The 25,398-nt window shown below is 32.1% G+C and overlaps 3 protein-coding genes, 1 long non-coding RNA gene and 1 pseudogene across 4 annotated transcripts; 1 reads left to right on the top strand and 4 right to left on the bottom strand.

Moving 5' to 3' along the window:
- The first annotated feature begins 6,989 nt into the window (after positions 1-6,989).
- Positions 6,990-10,639, top strand: LOC7466825 (lactoylglutathione lyase GLX1). The gene is made up of 9 exons (XM_002305528.4): positions 6,990-7,220; positions 7,329-7,459; positions 7,752-7,876; positions 8,259-8,323; positions 8,402-8,614; positions 9,072-9,119; positions 9,228-9,335; positions 9,423-9,575; positions 10,405-10,639. Exons 1-9 carry the CDS (start codon positions 7,005-7,007, stop codon positions 10,453-10,455), a joined length of 1,110 nt encoding a protein of 369 aa, XP_002305564.3. The 5' UTR covers positions 6,990-7,004; the 3' UTR covers positions 10,456-10,639.
- An 830-nt stretch (positions 10,640-11,469) lies between these two features.
- LOC7463617 (transcription termination factor MTERF8, chloroplastic) lies at positions 11,470-17,843 on the bottom strand. The gene is made up of 2 exons (XM_002305527.4): positions 17,287-17,843; positions 11,470-12,296 (listed from the first exon to the last, which is right to left on the bottom strand). Exons 1-2 carry the CDS (start codon positions 17,666-17,668, stop codon positions 11,503-11,505), a joined length of 1,176 nt encoding a protein of 391 aa, XP_002305563.3. The 5' UTR covers positions 17,669-17,843; the 3' UTR covers positions 11,470-11,502.
- Positions 17,844-20,867: 3,024 nt separating this feature from the next.
- Positions 20,868-22,865, bottom strand: LOC112327177 (uncharacterized). Its single transcript, XR_002981246.2, has 2 exons — positions 22,625-22,865; positions 20,868-21,110 (listed from the first exon to the last, which is right to left on the bottom strand). It is a non-coding gene; the product is annotated as an uncharacterized LOC112327177 (long non-coding RNA).
- On the bottom strand, positions 21,294-22,633 carry LOC7463619 (transcription termination factor MTERF8, chloroplastic). The gene has a single exon (XM_002304860.4). It carries the CDS (start codon positions 22,572-22,574, stop codon positions 21,390-21,392), a length of 1,185 nt encoding a protein of 394 aa, XP_002304896.4. The 5' UTR covers positions 22,575-22,633; the 3' UTR covers positions 21,294-21,389.
- Positions 22,866-23,909: 1,044 nt separating the features above from the next.
- LOC18097390 (AAA-ATPase At3g28540-like) lies at positions 23,910-25,398 on the bottom strand (annotated as a pseudogene).

Genomic DNA, 25,398 nt, shown 5'->3' with positions numbered 1-25,398 from the left:
GCTGAGTCTCGAATCACTGTCTTAATTTTTTACCTTAAATAACAAGCATTAATATACTGGACAATTTCTTAGCATGCAAGTATAATATTTATCTTTTATTATTAAAAACAAACTCAAAAAGGCTTAATTTATGTAGAATATTGTTTTACAGTGATTTTTATTTTTTTCTTAGTATAATTAGCCCTTATCTAAAACATTTGAACACCAGTTAAGATTGCTAGTTTACGAATGAATCATTTTTCTTATTGTACTCTATTCAAATTCCATAAGCTCGCCAATATATCTCATGCGAAATATAATAGAAAACTATATGAATATTAAGCTAGTCTAGTTCCGTCTTGGTTTTTCTCCTGGCCTTGGGAATGAAGCTGTCTTCTTTATAAGTTCTTGTTAGGAAGGCATTGTAAGTCAGGTTGACATCCAACGTCTCTAGCTTCCAGTATTTATAGATGAAGATGTTCCTTCGAGATATTATGAAAAGGCTTTTAAAGGATATCTGTTTTCCAACATTTGTTTGCATAAAGTAGAATCTAAATTTGTCTTCCTGGCCATTTGTATCTTCCTTTCCTTGGTACATAATCAATCTACTTGGGATTGTTAACCAAGAATAAATCTGTTTCGAGGAATATGTGATGGCCCCAAAGGAGTTCGTTGCAGTCAACTGAAGTTTCCACGTCAAATACAAAAGACAAGAACTCCATGAAAATTTATTCTGTTTCCCCCTCTACTGGAGTTGGTAATTGTCACTTGTGTTCTTGGTTGCTATCCGATGGATTCAGCTATTCAGATACTGGCCGAATCTGCAATGAAGAGATGATTCGGCTTTCATCACCGTACGTATGTATGATCTAGATGAATCTGGAGGTTCAAGATAAATTAAGGGAATGTGCTGAAGACACGATCTTGATTTTCTCTTTCAAAATTCTTTTCATTCCTCCTGTTGGGAGTTTCTAGGTGTAAGGATTGGAGGCTTGGGTTCACGATTATAGACGGACAGGACAATGGTAGAATTTTCCATTATTCCTTTAAAAGTGACATTAGATTACCATGCTAATCCATAATTTGAATAAAAAAAAGGTTTGAATTTGCTGCTCACTCAAGAGAGTTGAGACTTCAGCCATGAATCTTGTATCGTTCAACTAACGTGGACTGATTATCAGAATGCCTTCGAAGCATGCTCCTCAACTTGCTGAACTGTCGATAGGAGGAGATTATTGCGATTATATTGTTCATAATTTTTGCAGACTTTCAAGATATCTGTATCATATAGAGACAAACTTTAATTTCTTTCCGCAAAGAGAACACGATGAATTAGGTCCTTGAAGTTCCCGTGGTGACCAATCTCAAGCAACTGAAGTTGATGGCTCGTTGAAGCAATGTAGAAACCACACTTCTCAGCATCACCTCGTTGATTGAGGCGGCTCCTTTTTAGCAGAGATTTATCTTGCAGGTATCTCTGCGTTTTTAATTTCTTGTTTCAGTTAGATGTTGATGGATCTTTCATAACAAGAATAGAACAGATCAAGCCTAAAAAGTGCTCTCACATTCAACACTTTAAGGTGGTGGAAATCCTTGGTATTGCAAGGTAATAACCTTTAGAAATAATTGAGCTTGCATATTTATACGTAATAGAACATGCTTGATGGGATTATTTTTAACACTCATCATCAAGATAGGAACCTGATTAATTCGACCTTGAAGAATTCAAGCACAGACAAAGGGGAGATGGTATGCCAAGAAATTGGGTGTGCAAGACTCCAGCCGAGAGTATCATCACTGCTACTCAAAATAAAACTCAAAATCTATTAATTAGATCCTATCTAAACCTTTTAAAACTCATCATTTTTACGATTTTATTAATCAATATTTACTTCATAAAACACCCTTAAGTTAAGCTATTTTCTATTAAAATTTCCTTTATTCCTTTCTAAAGATGCTCTCCATCACAGTTTTAAAAGCTATATTAAAGGCAAGTTTAATGGTGCGATATATATATATATATATATATATATATATATATATATATATATATATATATATATATATATCGCACCATTAAACTTGCCTTTAATATAGCTTTTAAAACTGTGATGCACCATTAAACTTGCCTTTAATATAGCTTTTAAAACTGTGATGGAGAGCATCTTTAGAAAGGAAAGAAAGGTTAAAATAAATCCTAATAAATTATTTCTTTCCCCAGTTCTAACATCATAAAAATCTTGCTACTACTTTGTGTGTGTTTGTAGATGCAGTTTAACCTATTTTTTATAAAATAATATTTTTTATTTTAAATTATATTTTTAGTATTTTTTAATCATTTTATGTGTTAATATAAAAAAATTATTTTTATATATTTTTAAATAAAAAACATTTTAAAATACAAAGCTCTTCAGTATCTTGATTCTTTAAACAATGGGGACCATTTTAGAATATTCAATCAATTCCTCCTTAATGTTTTTCATGGATAAGCATGTATTTGAGAATTAAGAAAAAACTAAAAGGGCTCAGTCTTTTACTGTGGACTGCACAGTGCAGTCCACGGTAAAAGATGAGCTGTTTTTTTTTTTTTTTTTCGTTTTTTTTTCCCTATTTTTTTTTGTCTTCTTCTTTTTCTTTTTTTTTGTTTTCTTTTATTTTTTCCCATTTTTTCTGTTTTTATTTTTTATTTTTTTTTGGTTTTCTATTGCCTTTATGGTTTTTTTTTTTTTTTGCTTTTTTCTTTGTGTATTTTTCTTTTAATGAAATTTTTTTGTTTAATTTAGTTTGTTAATGTTAATTTTTTTATTTAGTTCTCAAATTTTCATAACACGGATTCCGGGTTTGACGGGTTAACCTGATTTGACGAGTTAACCCAAATTTTTTTTCTTTTCTTTTTAATTAATTGTAACATATACGAAAACAGATCAGTGTTTTACTGTGGACTGCACAGTGCAGTCCACAGTAAAACACTGATCCGTTTTTTGTTTTTTGTTTTTTAAGTTGTCTTATTTTTTTAGCTGTTTTTTATGTCTTTCGGGATTTTTTTTGGCTTCTTTCTTTATTTTTTTTTTCTTCTAACAAAAGTTTTTTGTTTAATTTGGTTTGTTAATGTTAAATTTTTTTTATTTAGTTATCAGACTTTCATGACACGTTTTCCGAATTTAACGGCCTAACCTGATTTGACAAGTTAACCCAGAAATATATTTTTTTTGCTTTTTTTCTTTTTCATTAATTTTTTTCATTTAGTTTAGTTTGTTAATGTTAAATTTCTTTCTATTTAGTTATCAGACTTTCATGACACATATCTCGAGTTTCACGGGTTAACCTGGTTTCACGGGTGAACCCAGTTAATTCTGGGTTGACCCGTCAATTTTAGTTATCAAATTTTCATAACACGGATCCCGGGTTTGACGGGTTAACCTGATTTGACGAGTTAACCCAAATGTTTTTTCTTTTCTTTTTAATTAATTGTAACATATACGAAAACGGATCAGTGTTTTACTGTGGACTGCACAGTGCAGTCCACAGTAAAACACTGATCCGTTTTTTGTTTTTTTTTTTTTAAGTTGTCTTATTTTTTTAGTTGTTTTTTATGCCTTTCGGGATTTTTTTTGGCTTCTTTCTTTATTTTTTTTCTTCTAACAAAAGTTTTTTGTTTAATTTGGTTTATTAATGTTAAATTTTTTTTATTTAGTTATCAGACTTTCATGACACGTTTTCCGGATTTAACGGCCTAACCTGATTTGACAAGTTAACCCAGAAATATATTTTTTTTGCTTTTTTTCTTTTTCATTAATTTTTTTCATTTAGTTTAGTTTGTTAATGTTAAATTTCTTTCTATTTAGTTATCAGACTTTCATGACACATATCTCGAGTTTCACGGGTTAACCTGGTTTCACGGGTTAACCTGGTTAATTCTGGGTTGACCCGTCAATTTTAGTTATCAAATTTTCATAACACGGATCCCGGGTTTGACGGGTTAACCTGATTTGACGAGTTAACCCAAATGTTTTTTCTTTTCTTTTTAATTAATTGTAACATATACGAAAACGGATCAGTGTTTTACTGTGGACTGCACAGTGCAGTCCACAGTAAAACACTGATCCGTTTTTTGTTTTTTTTTTTTAAGTTGTCTTATTTTTTTAGTTGTTTTTTATGCCTTTCGGGATTTTTTTTGGCTTCTTTCTTTATTTTTTTTCTTCTAACAAAAGTTTTTTGTTTAATTTGGTTTGTTAATGTTAAATTTTTTTTATTTAGTTATCAGACTTTCATGACACGTTTTCCGGATTTAACGGCCTAACCTGATTTGACAAGTTAACCCAGAAATATATTTTTTTTGCTTTTTTTCTTTTTCATTAATTTTTTTCATTTAGTTTAGTTTGTTAATGTTAAATTTCTTTCTATTTAGTTATCAGACTTTCATGACACATATCTCGAGTTTCACGGGTTAACCTGGTTTCACGGGTGAACCCAGTTAATTCTGGGTTGACCCGTCAATTTTAGTTATCAAATTTTCATAACACGGATCCCGGGTTTGACGAGTTAACCCAATTTTTTTTCTTTTCTTTTTAATTAATTGTAACATATACGAAAACGGATCAGTGTTTTACTGTGGACTGCACAGTAAAACACTGATCCGTTTTTGTTTTTTTTTTTTAAGTTGTCTTATTTTTTTAGCTGTTTTTTATGCCTTTCGGGATTTTTTTTGGCTTCTTTCTTTATTTTTTTTCTTCTAACAAAAGTTTTTTGTTTAATTTGGTTTATTAATGTTAAATTTTTTTATTTAGTTATCAGACTTTCATGACACGTTTTCCGGATTTAACGGGCTAACCTGATTTGACAAGTTAACCCAGAAATATATTTTTTTTGTTTTTTTTTCTTTTTCATTAATTTTTTTCATTTAGTTTAGTTTGTTAATGTTAAATTTCTTTCTATTTAATTATCAGACTTTCATGACACATATCTCGAGTTTCACGGGTGAACTCAATTAATTCTGGGTTGAGCCGTCAATTTTTTTTTTGTTTTTTATTTTCATAATTTTTTTTAATTAATTCAGTTTGTTAATGTTAAATTTTTTTTATTTAGTTATCAGATTTTCATGACACAGATCCTAGGTTTAACGGGTTAATATGGTATGACGAGTTAACCCGGATTTTTTTTAATTTTTTTTATTAATTTTTTTCGTTTAGTTTAGTTTGTTAATGTTCACTTTTTTTTATTTAGTTACCGGACATTCATGACACGGATCCCGGATTTAACGGGTTAACCTGGTTTGACGAGTTAACCTGAAATTGTTTTTTTCTTTTTAATTTTTTTTTCGTTTAGTTTAGTTTGTTAATGTTAAATTTCTTTCTATTTAGTTTTTTTTTCTTCTTAGAGGTTTTTTTTCTTTTATTTTTTATTTTTAATTAATTTTATTTAATTAATTTAGTTTATTAATATTAAATTTGTTTCTAAGTAGTTTTCCGCTGATGCCTTTAGTTTTTCTTTTTATTTTTTTGTTGTTTTTATGCATTTGACTGTGGACTGCACTGTGCAGTCCACAGTGAAAAGGCTCATCCTTTTGGTTTTTTTCTTTTTAATTAATTTTTTTTGTTTAATTTAAATTGTTAATGTTAATTTTTTTTCTATTTAGTTATCAAACTTTCATGATAAGGATTCCGGGTTTGACAGGTTAACCTGGTTTGACGAGTTAGCCCAGTTAATTCTGGGTTAACCCATTAGTTTGTTTTTTTTTCCTTTTTAATTATCAAACTTTCACGATGCGAATTCAAGGTATGACGGGTTAACCTGGTTTGAAGGGTTAACCCAGTTAATTCATATTTTTTTTTTCTTTTTCTTCATTAGTTTTTATTTTCCTGTTGGTTTTTTTTCTTTGTTTTTTTTTAACTAATCTATTTAATTATCACACATTTATGACACGACCTTGCAACTAGACCCACATCCAATGCTATTGGGTCTGGTATTGCAGTCAAACCCACTTAAATTTAGGTCATGCAAGTTTAATGTTATTATAAATATTACTCTTGGATTAGGCGTTGCAACTAAACCTAAGACTCTTGGGTATAACTTTGCAAAAAAACCTAATACTTTTAGATTTTAACTTTTTATGAAATGTAAAAAATAATTGACCCGCGGCATCGCGCGGGGCATGTAACTAGTTGAGACTAAACATGAGATGGGCTAATAAACACAAGACACATGGATGGATGAAATCATGTGAAGGCTATCACATTGAGTGCAAATCACTTTATTGCCGTCAAATTATATTCATACAAATTTTTGATATTTTTTTGAAAAAATTCTAAATTAATATTTTTTAGTATTTTATTGTTTTGATATGATAATATTAAAAATAAAAAAAATATTATTTTAATATATTTTTAAATAAAAATATATTTTAAAAATAATATAATGGAATTGTTGAAAGCAATAACTCACCAGGTTCCAAAAGAATCCGAAAATGGCCTTTATTTTTAGGATGACTCCAAATACTATCAACCAAGGGATCGGTAAAAGGTCTCATGGCTATTAGCCACAACTTTTTACTAGGAATTGACTCATCACTCAAAAAAGTCTAGCAATGCCTTCTAAAGAAAATAATAATAAAATAATAATAATAATGTCAATTTGGTTAAAGTTCATGATAAAATATACGTACAGATCCATAGAAATAGAGATGAAAGCATTTGATTTACAAAAATAAAAATATAAAATAAATTTATTTTTTATATGTAAATAATTTACTATAGCGTTATCAAAAAAGAAATATTTAATCTTAGCATAAAAAATTGCTAGAAATTCTTTATATGGTTTTATAACTAATAGTATTTTATTCACTTTTTACTTATACAAACTAAATTCAAATTAACCCCAAAATCCATCATAAAAAAATCCAAAAATTAAAAACAAAAAAATCTTTCCACGTTATGTGACACTATCCAGTTCACTGACAATCAAACAGAGCGCCACGTTTCTCTCATTGTGTCCGTTACTCAGACCGGTCAAACACTAAGCTAACAGCGATGCATCTTATTCCTCTAACGACAGATACATCTGACTCGATATCTCACACCGAACCGACACAATTCAACACGTGGCAAACATCGACAACTTCACAACGTAACAGCCCCGTCACTCTAATATGCCTTATTGACTTATTCTTTTTAAATACCCGTCAAGGTACCGTACGCGACGATCATTTCAGCTCTTACTCTCCACTCTCCACTCTCCACTTTCTGGTAACATCTCTCTCTAATCTAAAAAATCAGGGTTTCGATTGAGTGATTAGTTAATTAATTTAATGATTATCGTTTGATATTGTTTGCTTAATTTGTGTGGTCATGGAGAATTACGGTATGGCTGAGGAGGCAGCGAAAGCAGTGACGCCAAACGCAGAGTTGCTGGAATGGCCGAAGAAAGACAAGCGTCGTTTGCTTCATGCTGTGTATCGTGTTGGTGATCTTGATCGCACCATTAAGTGAGTAAATCTTTTACTTTTATTCGACTTTTTGTTTGTTTTGCAGTTAATTTTCTCTTGATATGCAAATTTATGTGGAATTAATGTGTATAATATAAATTTAGATTTCTTATGCTATGTTTCGTTACTTTCTGCAATTGTCTTAGTGGATTTAAGTACTTGATGGTGTGATATGGAACGAAGAAGTATGCATTTGATGTAAATAATTTGGATTTGGATTTTTGTTTTTTGTTTTTTGTTTTTTGTGATTTTGGAAATTTTGGTAAGTTTTGTCTTTTTGTTGATGGTGTAGGTTTTATACAGAAGGATTTGGAATGAAGTTATTAAGGCACAGGGATATACCAGAAGAGAAATACTCCAATGCATTTCTTGGGTTTGGACCTGAAGAGTCTAATTTTGTTGTTGAATTAACTTACAGTATTTCCCTCTCAAAACCTGATCCTACTTTAGTCTTTTTTTTTTTTTTTTGAATTCATTAGTTATTTATGGATGGTTAGTTGGTGAATGGTAAATTAGATGGGAAAATGGTGGATTTATGGTAGGTATTATGAATAATAGAAGAGATAAGCTGCAGAATCTCTTTATATTGTTGAGTGGGAGTGGATTCCTTGGTTTTTTTACTGGTTGCATGGATTCTGTTTGTTCCCTTTTTTTTTAATTTATTTGTGATGTTCGAGCCTTGCTTTAGTAGCAAATGGGTTAGGAATCAGTAGGACTGGCATTAAAAATCATATATAGTCTTTTGATTCTTTCACCTCCGTGATTCTAGGAGTTTATTTAGCTTGTTGTTGATTTACAGATTATGGGGTGACTTCATATGATATTGGAGAAGGTTTTGGTCATTTTGCAATTGCAACTGAGGATGTAAGTGTGATATTATGTTATTAGGATTAGATTTTTCCTTGGTGCTTGGAATAAATCTTGTGTTTCATTGTCTTTTAGGTTTATAAGCTAGTAGAAAAGCTCCGTGCCCTTGGTGGTAACGTTACTAGGGAACCTGGTCCGGTCAAAGGTGGAGCATCTGTAATTGCATTCGTGAAGGATCCTGATGGCTATGCTTTTGAGCTCATCCAGAGAGGTCCAACTCCTGAGCCCCTCTGCCAATTAATGCTCCGTGTTGGAGATCTTGATCGCTCTATCAAGTTCTATGAAAAGGTATAACTGGTCATTTTACTTGATTTTTGTTTTTTCTGGGATGTTTGTGGCATGGGGCAGAACAATTATTTATGAGCAAAAAGAATGAAAGAATGTTTCGGCTTCTAAGTAAAGAATCCATTATATTTGGGTTAGTGATTGATTGGCCTGTGTAATAGATTACTATGTGCAAGCTCATCTTCAGGATGTTAATAAAGAAAGTAATTACACATTACAAATTTGTTTTGGTACCAGAAAAAATGAAGACTATGAATGTATTGCTCTTGAGCCAAATACCTTTTTTGGGTTGATATGCTGGGGGTAATTAGAGATTTATGATCTTCCCATCTGTTTAGTAACACAGTGAAGTCTATGTTCTATGTATTTTTGACGCTACAATGTTGCAGGCATTGGGGAACTTAGCAACCATACTAAATGACACGTTTGATTCAAGCTTCATGGTTTTCCTTCCGTGCAGGCCTTGGGGATGAAGCTATTGAGGAAGATTGATAGACCTGAGTACAAGGTATAATGCTGTCTCTCAGTTAATACATAAATAGTAGGTGTACTCTTTATGCTTTGAGATAAGGATTAGGCATTTGGAGCTCCCTCACCTTGTTGATTCAATTTACAGTACACATTGGCCATGATGGGGTATGCTGATGAATATGAGACAACTGTTCTGGAATTGACTTACAACTATGGTGTGACTGAATACACCAAGGGAAATGCATATGCACAGGTTTGTTAAATTCATTTTTCCAAGCTATACTCGAACCCCTAAACGATTCCCTAGTTTAGACATTGATGACTCTGGTACTCCCTACAGGTTGCAATTAGTACTGATGATGTGTACAAAAGTGCTGAGGTTGTCAACCTTGTTACGCAAGAGCTTGGTGGTAAGATAACACGTCAACCAGGACCAATTCCTGGAATCAACACAAAAATCACCTCTTTTCTAGATCCAGATGGCTGGAAATCTGTAAGTTTCCTTTAATCAATTCTAGATTCCAAGTTTCTTTATCCAACTTATCAATTGAATAGTAGCAAAAAATGTGTCAAGTGAGACTTTTAAAACCAAAATTTTTACATACAATTAGGAAAATCCAGGACAAAATCCGAACCACACAAACAATGTGAGTACTAAACGAAAAATCAAGCAGAAGAAACTTTAAGAATGCACGGGAACCATTAGAACCCACCATTGGGTCCCAAATTCAGATCACTGATCAAATGGCTGACAATGTTCTTGGAGTTTTTCTTGTTGTTTTATTATTGTTGTTTAGCTTTTTTCAAACCATGTGTTACGGGCCTGTTTGTGGATGCTCCTCATTAAAAGCATCTTTTAGTTGATTTTTACAGATGCACCTGCAGTTGCCCCTTATTAACAAATGGGCTCGTAGCCCATTAGTTTGTTTTCCTTATTAGTTGTGAGTTGTATAAGAAGAATCAGGTGTGACTGGAAGTGGGAAAACCTAGTTGAATTTGTTTGCATATTGAGTTAATAGCTAGACTTGTACGGGTCTTATAAGATGAATCAGTTGTCCCTGTATGTGGGAAAATAGATATCGTTGGCCTGATAGTTACAAATGGCATGTGAGATCTTGCAGTTGTATATGTTGATAAAGCTTTGTTTGTACGAGGTAGAAACTCTTGAAATTGGTACAAGATTGAGTGTAGATGCGCCGTGCCAGGCTTCCCTAATTGGAATGTTAAATCTAGTTTCTGGTGTTCTGAATTTGCCTCGGATACACGGATTTTAGTTGTGGCATCTGCATTATTATTATTTTTTCTTTACACTGTATTTGTAGGTTCTGGTTGACAATGAGGACTTCCTCAAAGAACTCCACAAGGAAGAGTGATTGCATAAATAGAGGATACTGGATCCTTTACTATCTAAGCTTCGCCATCTGCGTATGCATAATGATGCCCAGTGTTTGTATATATCCATGACAGCAGCCAGTAGCTATCCCAGTATGTGTCGACGGCTGCTGTTGCCTGTGGCTTCCAACTGAAATAAAATGTTTGTGGTGGTTTTTCGAGACTTGTTTGGTTATTATCAGTTTCTCCTGCCTTCTCTTCTCTGCTTTCTTTTTACCCTTGTGTGCTATATCAGGACAGAAGCTTTGTAGATCACGTAATCCCTCAATAAAAAGGACTGTTCCTAGAGCAAATGAAACTATTAGCCATGCGAAGCTCTTGACATTAAATCCTCCATAACAAACCCTTGAACTAACAATGTCTCAACAACAAGATTTGGATCTCAGCATTCAAAAATGGCTCTGTACGGTAAACATTCATCTGTCTTATGTTTAGAAGGATCTTAAGCCACGGAGACCTCCCAAACACCAAAAGAATCTCTACCTGAGAAAAATATGCTGTGTTTAGGATATTACTTCTAGTTAAAAACAAACTGTAGAAGGGGAAAGATCTAAAATACGCAATGCCAGATTGGCCTCCATTTCTCTGCCGTTCCAATGCAGCATGCAGTTACCAAGAAAACAAGGACGGTCAGCACATACCTAACTTGGATTAGATATCTCTCATGGTGTAAAAACATCATTCATCACGAGTAACAATGATTGGAGCAAGTTTTCAAGGAAATCAAAAGCAGGGACTATCTGGTCCTCTAAGCTACGCTTCAAAATCCATGGGTAGGATGATATGATTTTGACATGGTCAGGGCTTGAAAAACTTTTAGATTGGAAAAATTCAAGCATGGGCAAAGGTGTTTTGTGAGGTTTAGACAAAAGCACCGAAGGCAGTCTCATCAAAAGGTTCAAGGTTTGATTGAGTAAAACCCAGATGATATAAAAACTAAATTGCAATACACAAAGCCTAATTTATGGAAATCCAAAGAACACAAGGAAACAATATGAAAAAAATGTGGAGTGAATAGTGATTGTGATTTAAAAGGTGGAAGAGTTTACAACTGCCGAAAGATTCAGTTTTTCCTCGTAAAATTTCAATATCCGGGTAGATTCACCATGGCGATCTATAAACATATGCCGGAACTTGTCTTCGGGTGTATTGAAGAACGCAAGGCTTCTGAAACTCTTCTCAACCAAGCCTTTAGAAACTAAAAATTGCAATACCAAAGCCCTTGGAATTAGCCTTTTCTCAAGGCTATATGATGAAAAGGTTGGATTTTTGGCAATATAGGCAGACTCCCAGCCCAGTTTGTTGACAAAAAGATCCATAACTGCCATGATCTTCTCTTCAGATAGGGACATAAACCATGGACACTTTACAAATGCTTCAAGAATTTCTTCCTCGGACAACCCCCACTTTCTATGCACATCAAGCTTCTTCTCCCAAGTGGATCTGCTCATGGATGTCAGCACCCTGATTGCTTCAATAAACTGACTCTTGCAAGGATGAAATCCCATTAGGGTCACTTCCTTTATAAGCTTTTTAAAATTCTCCAGATTTGTAACCATAATAGAAGGCCGGGAACGAATTAGCAGAGCAATATTCTTTTCAGGGACTCCACTGTCTCGTAAAACATCAACAACACGTGCCATGTTTTCAACAGTAACATTTAGAATACGAGGGAAACGCTTGATTGCTTTGATGGCCACGGCATCAGATTGAAGCGAGTTTTCAAGGAAATCAAAAGCAGGAACTAACTGGTTTTCTAAGCTGTACTTAAAAACCCATGGGTAGGATGATATGATTTTGATAACATCAGGGCTTGAAAAACCTTTAGATTTGAAAAACTCTAGCTTGGGCAAAAGTGTTGTTTTAGGTTTAGACAAAAGCACCGCTGGCCGTCTCCTCACAAGGTTCAAGATATGGGACTTTGAGAAGCCATAGTTCTTGAAAACGGCAAGAACAGAATCAGGCTTATATGGGGTTTCAAAATGGACCTGTTTAGAAACTTCTAAAGCAGATTTTAGAGAGAACCCACATTTGTTCATAAGGTATGAGACTGTAAAGGAATGTTTTTTTATATTATCATCTGTATTCACTGATGAGATGTATCTGAGACATGATACTATTGAAGGGTTTTCAAGAAAATAATGAACCGATGAAGCTCTAACAGAAGACCCTATCACTATGCCTTTGCAGAGTAATCTAAACATTGTAAATTGAAAAGTGAGAAAATAATCGTAGTAGTAGTGAATAAAATGCCACTTACCATTCCATTGAAGCAACTCTTTAACCCTAACAGTGGAGGACAGCAGAGCAGACGGGAGTAGGATGGAGGAAACCTAACCAAGAACAAGTCTGGGTCTCATTCTTCTAACTTTTTCTGGACTACAAGCCCTATTCAAATGCTTGTATTGATACCCTGCGCTTTACAACTTTCACCATATTGGGCTTTAATCTTCATAAATCATAACGAAATTAGAAAATTATAAGCCCAATAGTTAGAAAAGACCAAGCAACTTATAAAGGTGTTTGAAAATACAAAAACACACTATTTTTTCAGAAAATTAAAGTTGGAAAAAGAAAACTAAAACTTTCTGTTTCAATATAATGTTTTTCTATAAAAAAAATTTCTTGTTACCAAATTTATATTAAATTTGAAAAACACATTTTAAAGATTCTTCACCTTTGTTTTTCAAATAAAGAAAGAAATGAACAATATAATCTCTTTATATATATTAGATTATCACAAATGAAATGCCTTATGAATCATGGTTTTGGTTTTTTATAAGAAAATAGTTGTAATCTTGATGTATTTCTTACTATTTTGGTAGAAAAATGTTCCTTCATTTTCCATAAATGAATATATTTTTCATTTTTTTTTGTTAAAAAAGAAAAATTGAAGAAAAAAAGAATGGAAATGAAAAAGAAAATATATTTATAGACTGCTCATGATAATAAGGTTTGCCGCATGCCCAGCTGTAATTATAGTGTATGATATATGAATTAGATAAGATAATTTTTTAACAGAGTTGTTTGATGCACTTTTAAATATTATAAAAATTAATTTTTATTTTATCAAAAACTATTTTAACGAAGAAACTTCTGTGCCCCTAGTTGAAGAGGCAGTGCTGCAAATCACAAGATTACTCCTTCACAGTATCTTGCCTCGTAAATACTGTCATTTGCTTGATCAAGTCCCGTGGTTTCCTGCTAACCCATATCTCAAAAATAGCCTGAACACACCCTTTTGGTGTAATTAATCCTGATAAAAACTCTTTTTTTTTCTTTTTTCTTTTCTGAAATCCATTTTTTCTACTCCAAAGAAGCTTCAGAACAAGATCTTGCCACAATGTTCTATAACAAGCTTCGTGTATACTCTGACCACAAGCTTGGAAGATCATGCAGGCAATCCCTAAGGAGAAAATAATTATTCGCAGGGATTCTTCCAGCAGCGGACCTTCAGTTGCATATGAAACTATTACATATTTGATGGTATTGAGATATAATCCTTCACAAAAAACCAATACCATATATTTTTCCAGCAACTTTTGATCACTAGATTTGCATAAAGCAAACGATGCGTCGTCTGCTATTAAATTTCAAGAAAAAAAAACAAATGAAACAAACGACAATTGTCCGTTAAGAAAAAAAAAAGGTCTAGGAATACAGCTGGGTTGGTTTTCTGACCTAACGTCTCAAAAAATCATCTCAACCTAATAGTTTAAGCTGTTAGGTGAAGACCCAAGATATGATTTATATTATTTTCTAACACCCCCCTCAAGTGATAGCTCTTTGGGCTTGAAATTTGCACAGACCTACATTACCTTATAATTAATTTTTATCAAATAAATGGAGATGATGAGATTCGAACTCGTGATCGCTTGATCATTAGAGCTCTGATACCATGTCAAAGAACTATCTCAATCCAATAGCTTAAGCTATTAAGTGGGTGTTTGTTTACACAGGAGCTTTAACTTTTAAAGCAAACCACGTAAACCAGGCGTTTGGTAACGTGTAAACAACAGTTTATTGTTTGGTGGGTCCCATAATTTTTTACTTCAAACCAGCGTTTTGGCAACTGGGAGGTGTTCTCTCCAGCTGCTTCTCTTGTAATTCACATGGGCACTGTTCATAACAGTGCTCATGCTAGGTGAATTATAATTCACCTGTGGGAAGCATTCACCTGGCACTGTTCACGTGAACAGCGTCAGGTGAATTTTTTTGGCACTATTCACGTGACTAAAATTTATTGGATCGCGTTCGATCTGATAAAAAAAAATTAATTTTTTAAAATTGTGTTTTACTCAAAAAATAATATTTAATATTATTTAATAACATTATATAAATTAGAAGAGCATCGCATGATGACGTAGATTTGATCGCAATTCCAATTCTGTTTCTGATGATATTTTACCTGATTTTGTTGCACGCTCAAAAAACCATGAGAACTATAGTCCTTATCAGATAAATTTCATACGTAATGAAATTGTAGATAATTTAATGGAATAATAAAAAGTATTTGATATAAAATATTATTTATTTAATAATGTAATAATGGTAGTTAAATCTACAATATTTAAATTAAAAACTATCAATATATATATATATATATATATATATATATATATATATATATATATATTATTTTGTAACCTTAATTTGAAAAACATATTTAACCAAACATATTAAACTACTTTTTATTCAACCTCAATTTCAACCACAGTTTTAACCAAATATATATAAATACCAAATCAACCTCAATTAAAAGTACTTTTTATAAAACAACTTTTTTCAAACCACAACCACATCAGCTATCACAATACCAAACACACCCTAAGTGAAGATCCAAGATATGATTTATATTATTTTCTTACACAATGTACCTAGGCTCTTTTTTTTTCTTTTCTTTTTAGTTTTTGTTTATATATCTTGGTAAAAAAAAATCTTCAAATTTAATTGATTTCATAAAAGAGTTATAGTTTTAACAAGTTGATCAAAGACATTCGAGCTATTATTTGCTTTTCTTTTTTCTTTGTTTAATATTTTTTTTGTCCCTCAATTTAAAAAAATATAATTTCACCATGATATATTTTTTTATTTAGCTCAAAACTAAAAAATAAATTCATCATTTATTATTAATGATCTATTTTTGCTATCTCAGCTACATGCGTTTATCATGATTATTTTTCTTTTAAAACAATATGTTTAATACAAAAAATTCTCATACACTTTATCATTAATAATAGCTCCATTATGTTTTTTTTTTATTGAATCCAAATATTTGCATAACTTGCAACACAAGTTTACTCGATCTACTCGAGTTCATTTATGTTTTTTTTTAATTAAGTGTTATTTTTTATTATTTTTGTTTTTTAATGTTGAGTTGATTAAATAGTGAGCTTTCCACTTTGTTTTTTTTTTTTAATTATCACTTTTACAAATTATCTTAGTTAATATAATATATTTTCATCTTAATATTTAATAAAAATATCAATCAATTCATTATTAAAATCTATTTTAGATATTTTTTTGGTTGTGTTTTTTTTTTCCCGCGTAAAGCGGGGCAATGGACTCGTAATTTATAAGCGAAACAGATTTTTATGTTTTGTATAAACAAACCGTAGAAAGGAAGATCAAATATGCGAAGTATGAGTGATCTCCATTTCTATGCATTCTCATATCAGAATTAAGTCCGAGCCTCTCTGTTTCATGAATGCAATCGCCAAGAAAATGAGGGTAAGCATATACCTGAAATGGATTAGATCATCTCTTACCGTGTAAAATCATCACATACAAGCAACAATAAGATGGTAAAAGTGATCAAATTTTGTACGAGGCAAGCAAAGTGCATCTATCCTATTAGGGCAGATGGCTGTAAAAACATCAGTCAGGCCAAGGTTCAAGGTTTGATCGAATAAAACACAAATGACATAGAAACAAAATTGCAATATCAAATGCCTGATTTATGGAAATCCTGAAACAAAGAACACAAGAAAACAATACGAAATGTGGAGTGATTGTGATTTAAAATGTAGAAGAGTTTACAACTGATGAAAGATTCAGTTTTTCCCTGTAAAATTTCAATATCTGGGTAGACTCAGCATGCTGGTCTATAAATATCCGCCGGAACTTATCTTCAGGTGTATTGAAGAATGCAAGGCTTCTGAAACTCTTCTCAACCAAGCGTTTAGAAACTAAAAATTGCAACACCAAAGCCCTTGGAATTAGCCTTTTCTCAAGGCTATATGATGAGCAAGTTGGATTTTTGGCAAGATAGGACGACTCCCACCCTAATTTGTTGACAAAAAGATCCATTGATGCTGCGATCTTCTCTGCAGATTTGCGCATAAACATTGGAAATTTTACAAATGCTGTAAGAATTTCTTCTTCAGACAAACCCCATCTCCTATACACAGTAAGCTTCTTTTCCCAAGTGGATCCGCTCATGGACCTCAGCACTGTGATTGCAGAAACAAATTGACTCTTGGAAGGATGAAATCCCATTAGAGTCACTTCCTCTATAAGCTTTTTAAAATTCTCCAGATTTGAAATCATAATAGAAGGCTGGCAACGAATTGGCAGAGCAATATTCTTTTTAGGGACTCCATTGCCTTGTAAAACATCAACAATACGTGCCATGTTTTCAACATTACTATTTAGAATACGAGGGGAGCGCATGATTACTATGATGACCACGGCATCAGATTGGAGCAAGTTTTCAAGGAAATCAAAAGCAGGGACTAATTTGTTTTCTAAGCTGTACATCAAAACCCATGGGTAGGATGATATGATTTTGATAACATCATGGCTGGAAAAACCTTTAGATTGGAAAAACTCAAGCTTGGGCAAAAGTGTTGTGTTAGGTCTAGACAAAAGCACCGGTGGCCGTCTCCTCACAAGGTTCAAAATTTGGGATTTTGAGAAACCATAGTTCTTGAAAACGGCAAGAACAGAATCAGGCTTATCTGGGGTTTCAAAATGAACCTGTTTAGAAACTTCTAAAGCAGATTTTAGAGAGAACCCACATTTGTTCATAAGGTATGAGACTGTAAAGGAATGTTCTTTTATATCATCATCTGTATTCACTGATGAGATGTATCTGAGACATGATAATATTGAAGGGTTTTCAAGAAAAGAATGAACTGATGAAGCTCTAACAGAGGACCCTGTCACTATGCTTTTGCAGGGTAATCTAAACATTAGAAATTGAAACGTGAGAAAGTCGCTGTAGCAGTAGTGAATAAAATGCTACTTACCATTCCATTGAAGCAACTCTTAAACCCTAACAGTGGAGCAGAGCAGAGAAGATTGGGCACAGGGGAGGAGAATAGACGAACCCTGACCAAGAACAAGTTTGGGTCTATTTTTGCACTTCTTCTAACGTTTCGCGACTAGAAGCCCTATTCAAAAGTTTGTGTTGATAGCCTGGCCTTTACAGCCTTCAGGTTATTGGGCTTTGATCTTCATGAATCATGAAGAAATTAGAAAATTATAAGCCCAATAATTAGAAAAGATCAAAGCTGCTTAGGCACTTTTTATTTTGTCAGTGGTTGGGGCTATCAGTATGATCATCACAAGGATAACTGGACTCGCTGGGGCTATCACTATGATTATCACAAGGATAATTAAACTGGTCGGGGCTATAACTCAAATGGTCCAAATACATTGTTCATGGAAGGATTAATTAAACATAATATTTTAAAAAGAATCGGTTAAATATGAGTGAACCAGTCTATAAATACAAGTTTTGAAATCAACTTGTGCACTAGTTAAATATAATATTTTGAAAAGAAATGATAAAAATAAACTGTTTATGGGTAAACCGATCAAAAAACATAAATTTTAAAAGGGATTAACAATCTTTGAAATTCATCTAATATCAATAGTAAAGAAATAAAAATAATCAAACAATTAATATTCATCAAGTCATCTCATATTAGGAATTGACCCGCATAACCAGTGTCAATCAATATTCATCGAATGCTCTCATATTACTCATATCACACATTCACAATCATAATGCAAAATTCAAGATTTTACTTGGAAAAATATTTTTTTTTAAACATTGTATGATCAATAAATAATCAGATATTTATGTATGAAACCAATAAATAAAATTATCAATCATGCAAATCAATGGTCGACCAATCCTTCAAATATCAACTCAGCAAACATAAGGACTGTCATTCATCCCAAATAATACTAAAAAATCAAATCACAATCTCATCCTCTTAGTTCCGTTAGAGGACATTGACAATCCTCATTTTCCCCTCAAAATTCCTCAAGTATCTCAAACCCCTAGGGTTTGGCATGCTTTGGTGCACTGCAGATATTTAATTTAATCAAATATCCATAAATACACATATAAACATAATTGTTTTAAATTACAAGTATAAATAAAATAAAAATAAAATTTAAGTAAAAGTAAATAAATAAAATCAAATTTGAAAATCACTGAAATGCCCATGGTCAAACCATGAAATTATCTAAATGAATTACTAAAATTCCCCTGGCAGTGCATTGTACTATTCACTTGGCATGTGCGCCTCACGAAACGCGGTTGATGATGGTCCGACAACCATCCCGATGGGATGATGGCGCATTGAACAACCCACAGGAAGATCTCAATCTCATTTGTCCATTGATAGTGGCCCTATATCTGACAGCCAACTAGAGAGGGAGATCGGTTGCAACGAAAGCTCGGGTGAATCAAGTAGTTTTCTATGTTGAAATGGATTGGGCTCTGATCTAGCGCAACCTATGCTATATTCTTGAGCTTTCTTGCATTGGACAATTTAGGTTCGGATTGATTCGATTGAACGATTAGATTTCGATGTTTCTAAATTGAATCTATGGTTACGGTTTATTTGGGGTAGTGATTAGGTATGGGTGAGTCTAGACCTTTTTTATATATATAAAGATGTTTTTTAAATAAATAAATTCAATTTAAATATGTTTTTTTTTTTTTACTAATTCAAGCAGCCAAAAAAAATAAAAATGAAGGCATAATATTCTGTATGTTGTTTCTGGTTAATATATATATCTAATTGTATTGTATAATTCTAAGTTAGTTATAATTGTAGACATTATAGTGGCAACACAGATAATGGTAGATATTCTTAACTCCTCCACACACAACTTTTGGAAAAATCACTCTAAAAACCACTGAAAATAATGAGAACAAATTTGCTCGACCTTTTTTTTATGTTTGATATAAAAATGTTTTCAGAATAAATATATTTAATTTAAAGATGTTCTAAATAATTACTTTAATTTGATTGACATATCTTTGGAAAATTTGCTTGACTTTACTTGATAAAGAAATTTGGTTCTAATATTCTAAAAATTTGATTTTACTTAACAACAACAACAACAAGAACAACAATAATATATACTCTCTCTTTTATTTGATTTTAATTTATCAATTGGTAAATCAATCTTTATATGACAAAAGAAATTGAGTGATACATTTTCTTATAATATGTCTGATTTAGAGTTTGATTTTTCTTAGCTTTAAACTTCATTAATTTGGTTTTTGTTAGAGTTAGCCGAAATATGTGATTATTGATTAATATTTTGTTAATTATTTATTTATTCTTTGTTTGTAAGATTTGAAGTCAAAATCTTTTTATTTAAATGCATGATCTAATAGATTTAGAGTCTTATTTTAATTTGCTAGTTAGAACTAGCTGAAATATATGATTATCAATTAGTGTTGTGCTAATTATTTATTTATGAGATTTGAAAGAGCAATAATTAAGATAGATTTATTGTTTAATTAACTCATCTGTATATATGTGATCTATGATCTTATATAGATTAATTTCATACCGTTAAGTTTTAGAGTTTGATTTTTGACTACATCCGTATATATGTGATCTTTAAACTATATTTAGACTAAACAATGTATTTTATATTAGGCATGATGCCTTAAGAGTGCTAATATTTTTTTTAGTTATAATCAGTCTTTTACCTTGAAAATTTTGATAAAAACAAATCTTTTAATGAGTCTAAATTAAATAATTAGTTTAACTCTAACATTTAGTCGTGCCCGATAACCTTTTTTATTTCAATGATCCAAATATAATGAACTTTGACACCTACCTTTATTTGTAGTTATATTCAATAAGACAGGTCCTATTCAGCTTGAGGGATAGGAAAACGTCTAGCTTTTTAGATGCATAGGTCATGAAGTGATGATAAACAAGGTAGGAGTTTATGCATCCATTTTTTGGGATGACTAATGTCCTTTGCTGAGGTTGGCTTTGCAAAGCTTCTAACCTTGTTGAGACACAAGCTGGTCTTAGCACAACCCTTAATTAATGTCAGGTGGGATGAATCCTTGAAACTGACAATGGCTTAACATCTTCTTTGCATCAGAAATCAAATCCGGCACTCCTAGGATGAAGGTTACTGGAAGTATCTTAAGCCATGGAAACTTTACAAATCCTCCGATAATCTCTAAGTTAAACAAATTTTTATGTTTTGAATACTTCGACTAGTATAAACAATCCGTAGAAAGGAAGATCTAATATGCGAAGCATGAGTGACCTCCACTTCTATGCAGTCTCAAATCAGAATGAAGTCCGAGCCTCTCTGTTTCATGAAAGCAATCGCCAAGAAAATGAGGGTAAGCATATACCTGAAATGGATTAGACCATCTCTTATCGTGTAAAATCATCACGTACAAGCAACAATAAGATGGTACAAGTGATCAAATTTTGTATGAGGCAAGAAAAGTGCATCTATCCTATTAGGGCAGACGGCTGTAAGAACATCAGTAAGGACAAGGTTCAGGGTTTGATTGAGGAAAACACAAATGATATAGAAACAAAATTGCAATATGAAATGCCAAATTTATGGAAATCCTGAAACAAAGAACACAATAAGAAAACAATACAAAATGTAGAGTGACTGTGATTTAAAATGTAGAAGAGTTTACAACTGATGAAAGATTAAGTTTTTCCTCATAAAATCTCAATATCTGGGTAGATTCAGCATGGTGATCAATAAACATCTGCCGGAACTTATCTTCAGGTGTATTGAAGAATGCAAGGCTTCTGAAACTCTTCTCAACCAAGCCTTTAGAAACTAAAAATTGCAACACCAAAGCTCTTGGAATTAGCCTTTGCTCAAGGCTATATGATGAAAAAGTTGGATTTTTGGCAATATAGGAAGACTCCCAACCCAATTTGTTGACAAAAAGATCCATTGATCCAGCGATCTTCTCTGCAGATATGCGCATAAACATTGGAAATTTTACAAATGCTGTAAGAATTTCTTCTTCAGACAAACCCCACCTCCTATACACAGCAAACTTCTTTTCCCAAGTGGATCTGCTCAAGGACATCAGCACCATGATTGCACAAACAAATTGACTCTTTGAAGGGCGAAATCCCATTAGAGCCACTTTCTGTATAAGCTTTTTAAAATTCTCCAGATTTGAAATCATAATAGAAGGCTTGGAACGGATTAGCAGAGCAATATTCTTTTTAGGGACTCCATTGTCTCGTAAAACATCGACAACACGTGCCATGCTTTCAACATTAATGTATAGAATACCAGGGTAACGCTTGATTGCTTTGATGACCGAGGCATCAGATTGGAGCAAGTTTTCAAGGAAATCAAAAGCAGGGACTAACTGGTTTTCTAAGCTACACATCAAAATCCTTGGGTAGGATGATATGATTTTGACATGGTCAGGGCTTGAAAAACCTTTAGATTGGAAAAACTCAAGCTTGGGCAAAAGTGTTGTGTTAGGTTTAGACAAAAGCACCGTTGGCCGTCTCGTCACAAGGTTCAGAATATGGGATTTTGAGAAGCCATAGTTCTTGAAAACGGCAAGAACAGTATCAGGCTTATCTGGGGTTTCAAAATGAACTTGTTTAGAAACTTCTAAAGCAGATTTTAGAGAAAACCCACATTTGTTCATAAGGTATGAGACTGTAAAGGAATGTTCTTTTATATCATCCGTATTCACTGATGAAATGTGTCTGAGACATGATAATATTGAAGGGTTTTCAAGAAAACAGTGAAGTTCATGAACTGATAAATTAGCTCTATTTGAACAGCCTAACACTAAGCTTTTGCAGAGAAATCTAAACATTGGGAATCGAAATTTGTGAAAGTATTATTAGAAGATAAAATGCTACTTACCTCTGCAATGTTTTTGAAGATCATTCAATTCTAGCAACTCCTAATCCCTAACAGTAGGGTGGAGCAGAGCGAGTGGAGGAATCATCACCAAGAACAAGTTTGGGTATCAGTTTTGGACTTCTTTGATTGCTTTTAACGTTTTGTGGACTTTAAGCCCTATTGAATTGTTTGTACTGACAGTGGCCTTCACAACTTTCATGTTATTGGGCTTTAGTGTTGATTCGATTTTTATTTCATTCAGTTAAAATTATTACTAGAGATGGCTGTTACTGTTCACCAATTGGATTGCACTGTTACACGTGCAATTATATATATATATATATATATAATACTCTTTTAAATAAATAATTACAATAATATATTAAAATTATCTAAATATACAATTGTTTATGATAATATTGAAAATTATTTAATGAATTAGTGAATCTAATATGGGCTTTTTCTTAAAAATATTGCAAAAATAAAAATAAAATATATATTTAGTTATTGCAAATTTTTTATATAGTTTTTATTTTTACTTTTTTTATATTTACAATATGTTTTTTTTAGAAAAAAAACTTACCTTTTCAAAGTATGATAAGTTTTATTTAAGCAACACACTTCAATAAAAAGAAATGATTTGTCAAAATTAAAAAAATTACTGAATAATAAAAAAAAATTCTGACAAAAAAAATATATTTTTATCATGAATTTAAATTATTATAATTTTTTTGAATATTTATTTTAAATTTCTTAAAGTGTTATAAAAAAATCATATTGTAAATATAAACATCATGTTTCGCCAAAACAAAGAAAATGCATATATAATAAATTAGAATTTTAACAAAAATAAATATATTTTTTCTTCAAAATTTAAATAATTAGAATCTTTCAAATACTTATTTTACTTAGCATAAAATTAAATAAAATTTAACTTTGAAAATGGTCTCGCAACCTTTCCTTTAACCTCTATATAATCTACAATTTATTGTACTTATATTAGTATTTGCTTTTCACCAAATTTTTTTTTCTCGTGATTATTTGTTTAGGGTCTTTTGTATTTCAAAATTATTTTTTAAAAAAATTAAATTTTGTTTATTATTTTTATTTTAAAGTAATATTTTTTTTGTATTTTCAAATCATTTTGATATATTGATGTTAAAAATAATTTTTTAAATTAAAAAAAATATTATTTTAATACATTTAAAAAAAAAACATTTTAAAAAATAATTATTATCACACTTTTACACTTTTAAATATATTACAATAATACATCTATTATTTTAAAAAATAAAATAAAATAAAATAAACTGGTAGAAGGTTGTGATCCAACCAAGTTGATTTATATCCCTAATGGTTTCCATTCCATCCTAACCTTCAGTGATCATACCATTCTCTTTGTCTCCTTTCTGAGCCTTCAGCATTGCTGCTTCTTCTGATTTTTTTCTAGCTTCCTCCTTTGAAACCTCAAGAGCTTTAATCAAAGTCTTCAAACAAGTCTCCTCATCTTGTTCGTCAGACTTTGGCATTAAATTCGCAGCAACATCAGCTGGGGACATCTTTGTCTCCCAGACAACTCTTTAATTTTTCCAAACAATTCATGGGATTGAATTTCCAAATAATTCTTGGCGAGCTCCTTGAATGCTTCAAAGCAGCGATATGACATTTCTATATGCTTATCCATCCTCCCCCTCCTAATCGAAGCAGGATCGAGTTTGTCCACGTAATTGGTAGTGAATATAATAATCCTTTCTCCACCACAAGCCGATCAAATCCCATCAATATTAACGTTCGAAAACCCTGATAAAGTAACCTTACCACCGAGTTTGCTTTCTTCTTCTGCCTCCCTTTTCATCTTGGAAATCGGATCCTTCTCTTTGTCTGCTTCATCATCATCTTTCTCCTTTTACCTGTGAGATCAACAGAGCAAGCGATATCATCAATCACAACAATAGACTTCCCTTTCGTTTCATGAGTAGCTTCCGCAGCTCGCTGTTGTCCTTAATGGTTGTCAATTAGATATCATAAACATCATAATCCAATAAACTAGCCATAGCAGCAATCATAGATGATTTGCCGGTTCCGGGAGGACCATATAGGAGATAACCACGCTTCCAAGCCTTTCCGATCTTTGCATAATAGTCTTTGCCTTTGCTGAACTTGATAAGGTCCTTCTTGATCTCTTCTTTCTTCTTTGTGCCCATTGCCAAAGTATCAAATGTAGATGGATGCTCAAACACCATACTGCCCCACTCGTACCTGTTCTTTGCAAGGATTGTTGGTGTCCAGCATCCTCTGTACGTCTTCCTCACTGCAATTTCCTGTCCTTGTTTCAGAACATGTTCTCCATAGGACTTGGTTAGTGATAACATTTGAATAATTGGAAATACTTAATAGAGAATTTCTGAAAGTTTAAAGATGAAATTGATACTAAACTTGATTAGTGATAACATTGAGATAATTAACCGAAAGGTATTTTTTATTTGATTTTTCACAAATAATTTTATGAGTCCTAATGTACTGAACTCTTCATAAACATGATATATGATAAAAATAGAATCATAATCTGATCAGAGTAGAACAAGTTCTATCTAGGAACAGGTAATGAAAGTTATACTGGACAACCTTTGCCAAAAATCGGTGCATAAAAACTAGATAAACTCTAAACAATTAACACTTTCAACAATTACTACTTTAAATAACGAATCTTATCTAATATTTTTAAATTAATGAGAATTTAGATGGACAATCTAGTTCATGAATAAATCTATCCAGACTAATTTCTCTCTTGTCAA

The sequence above is a fragment of the Populus trichocarpa genome, chromosome 4 (genome assembly GCF_000002775.5).
Source record: "Populus trichocarpa isolate Nisqually-1 chromosome 4, P.trichocarpa_v4.1, whole genome shotgun sequence".
NCBI lineage: Eukaryota > Viridiplantae > Streptophyta > Magnoliopsida > Malpighiales > Salicaceae > Populus > Populus trichocarpa.
The sequence above is the reverse complement of the archived record's forward strand: the minus strand, read 5'-3'. Positions and strand labels throughout refer to the sequence as shown.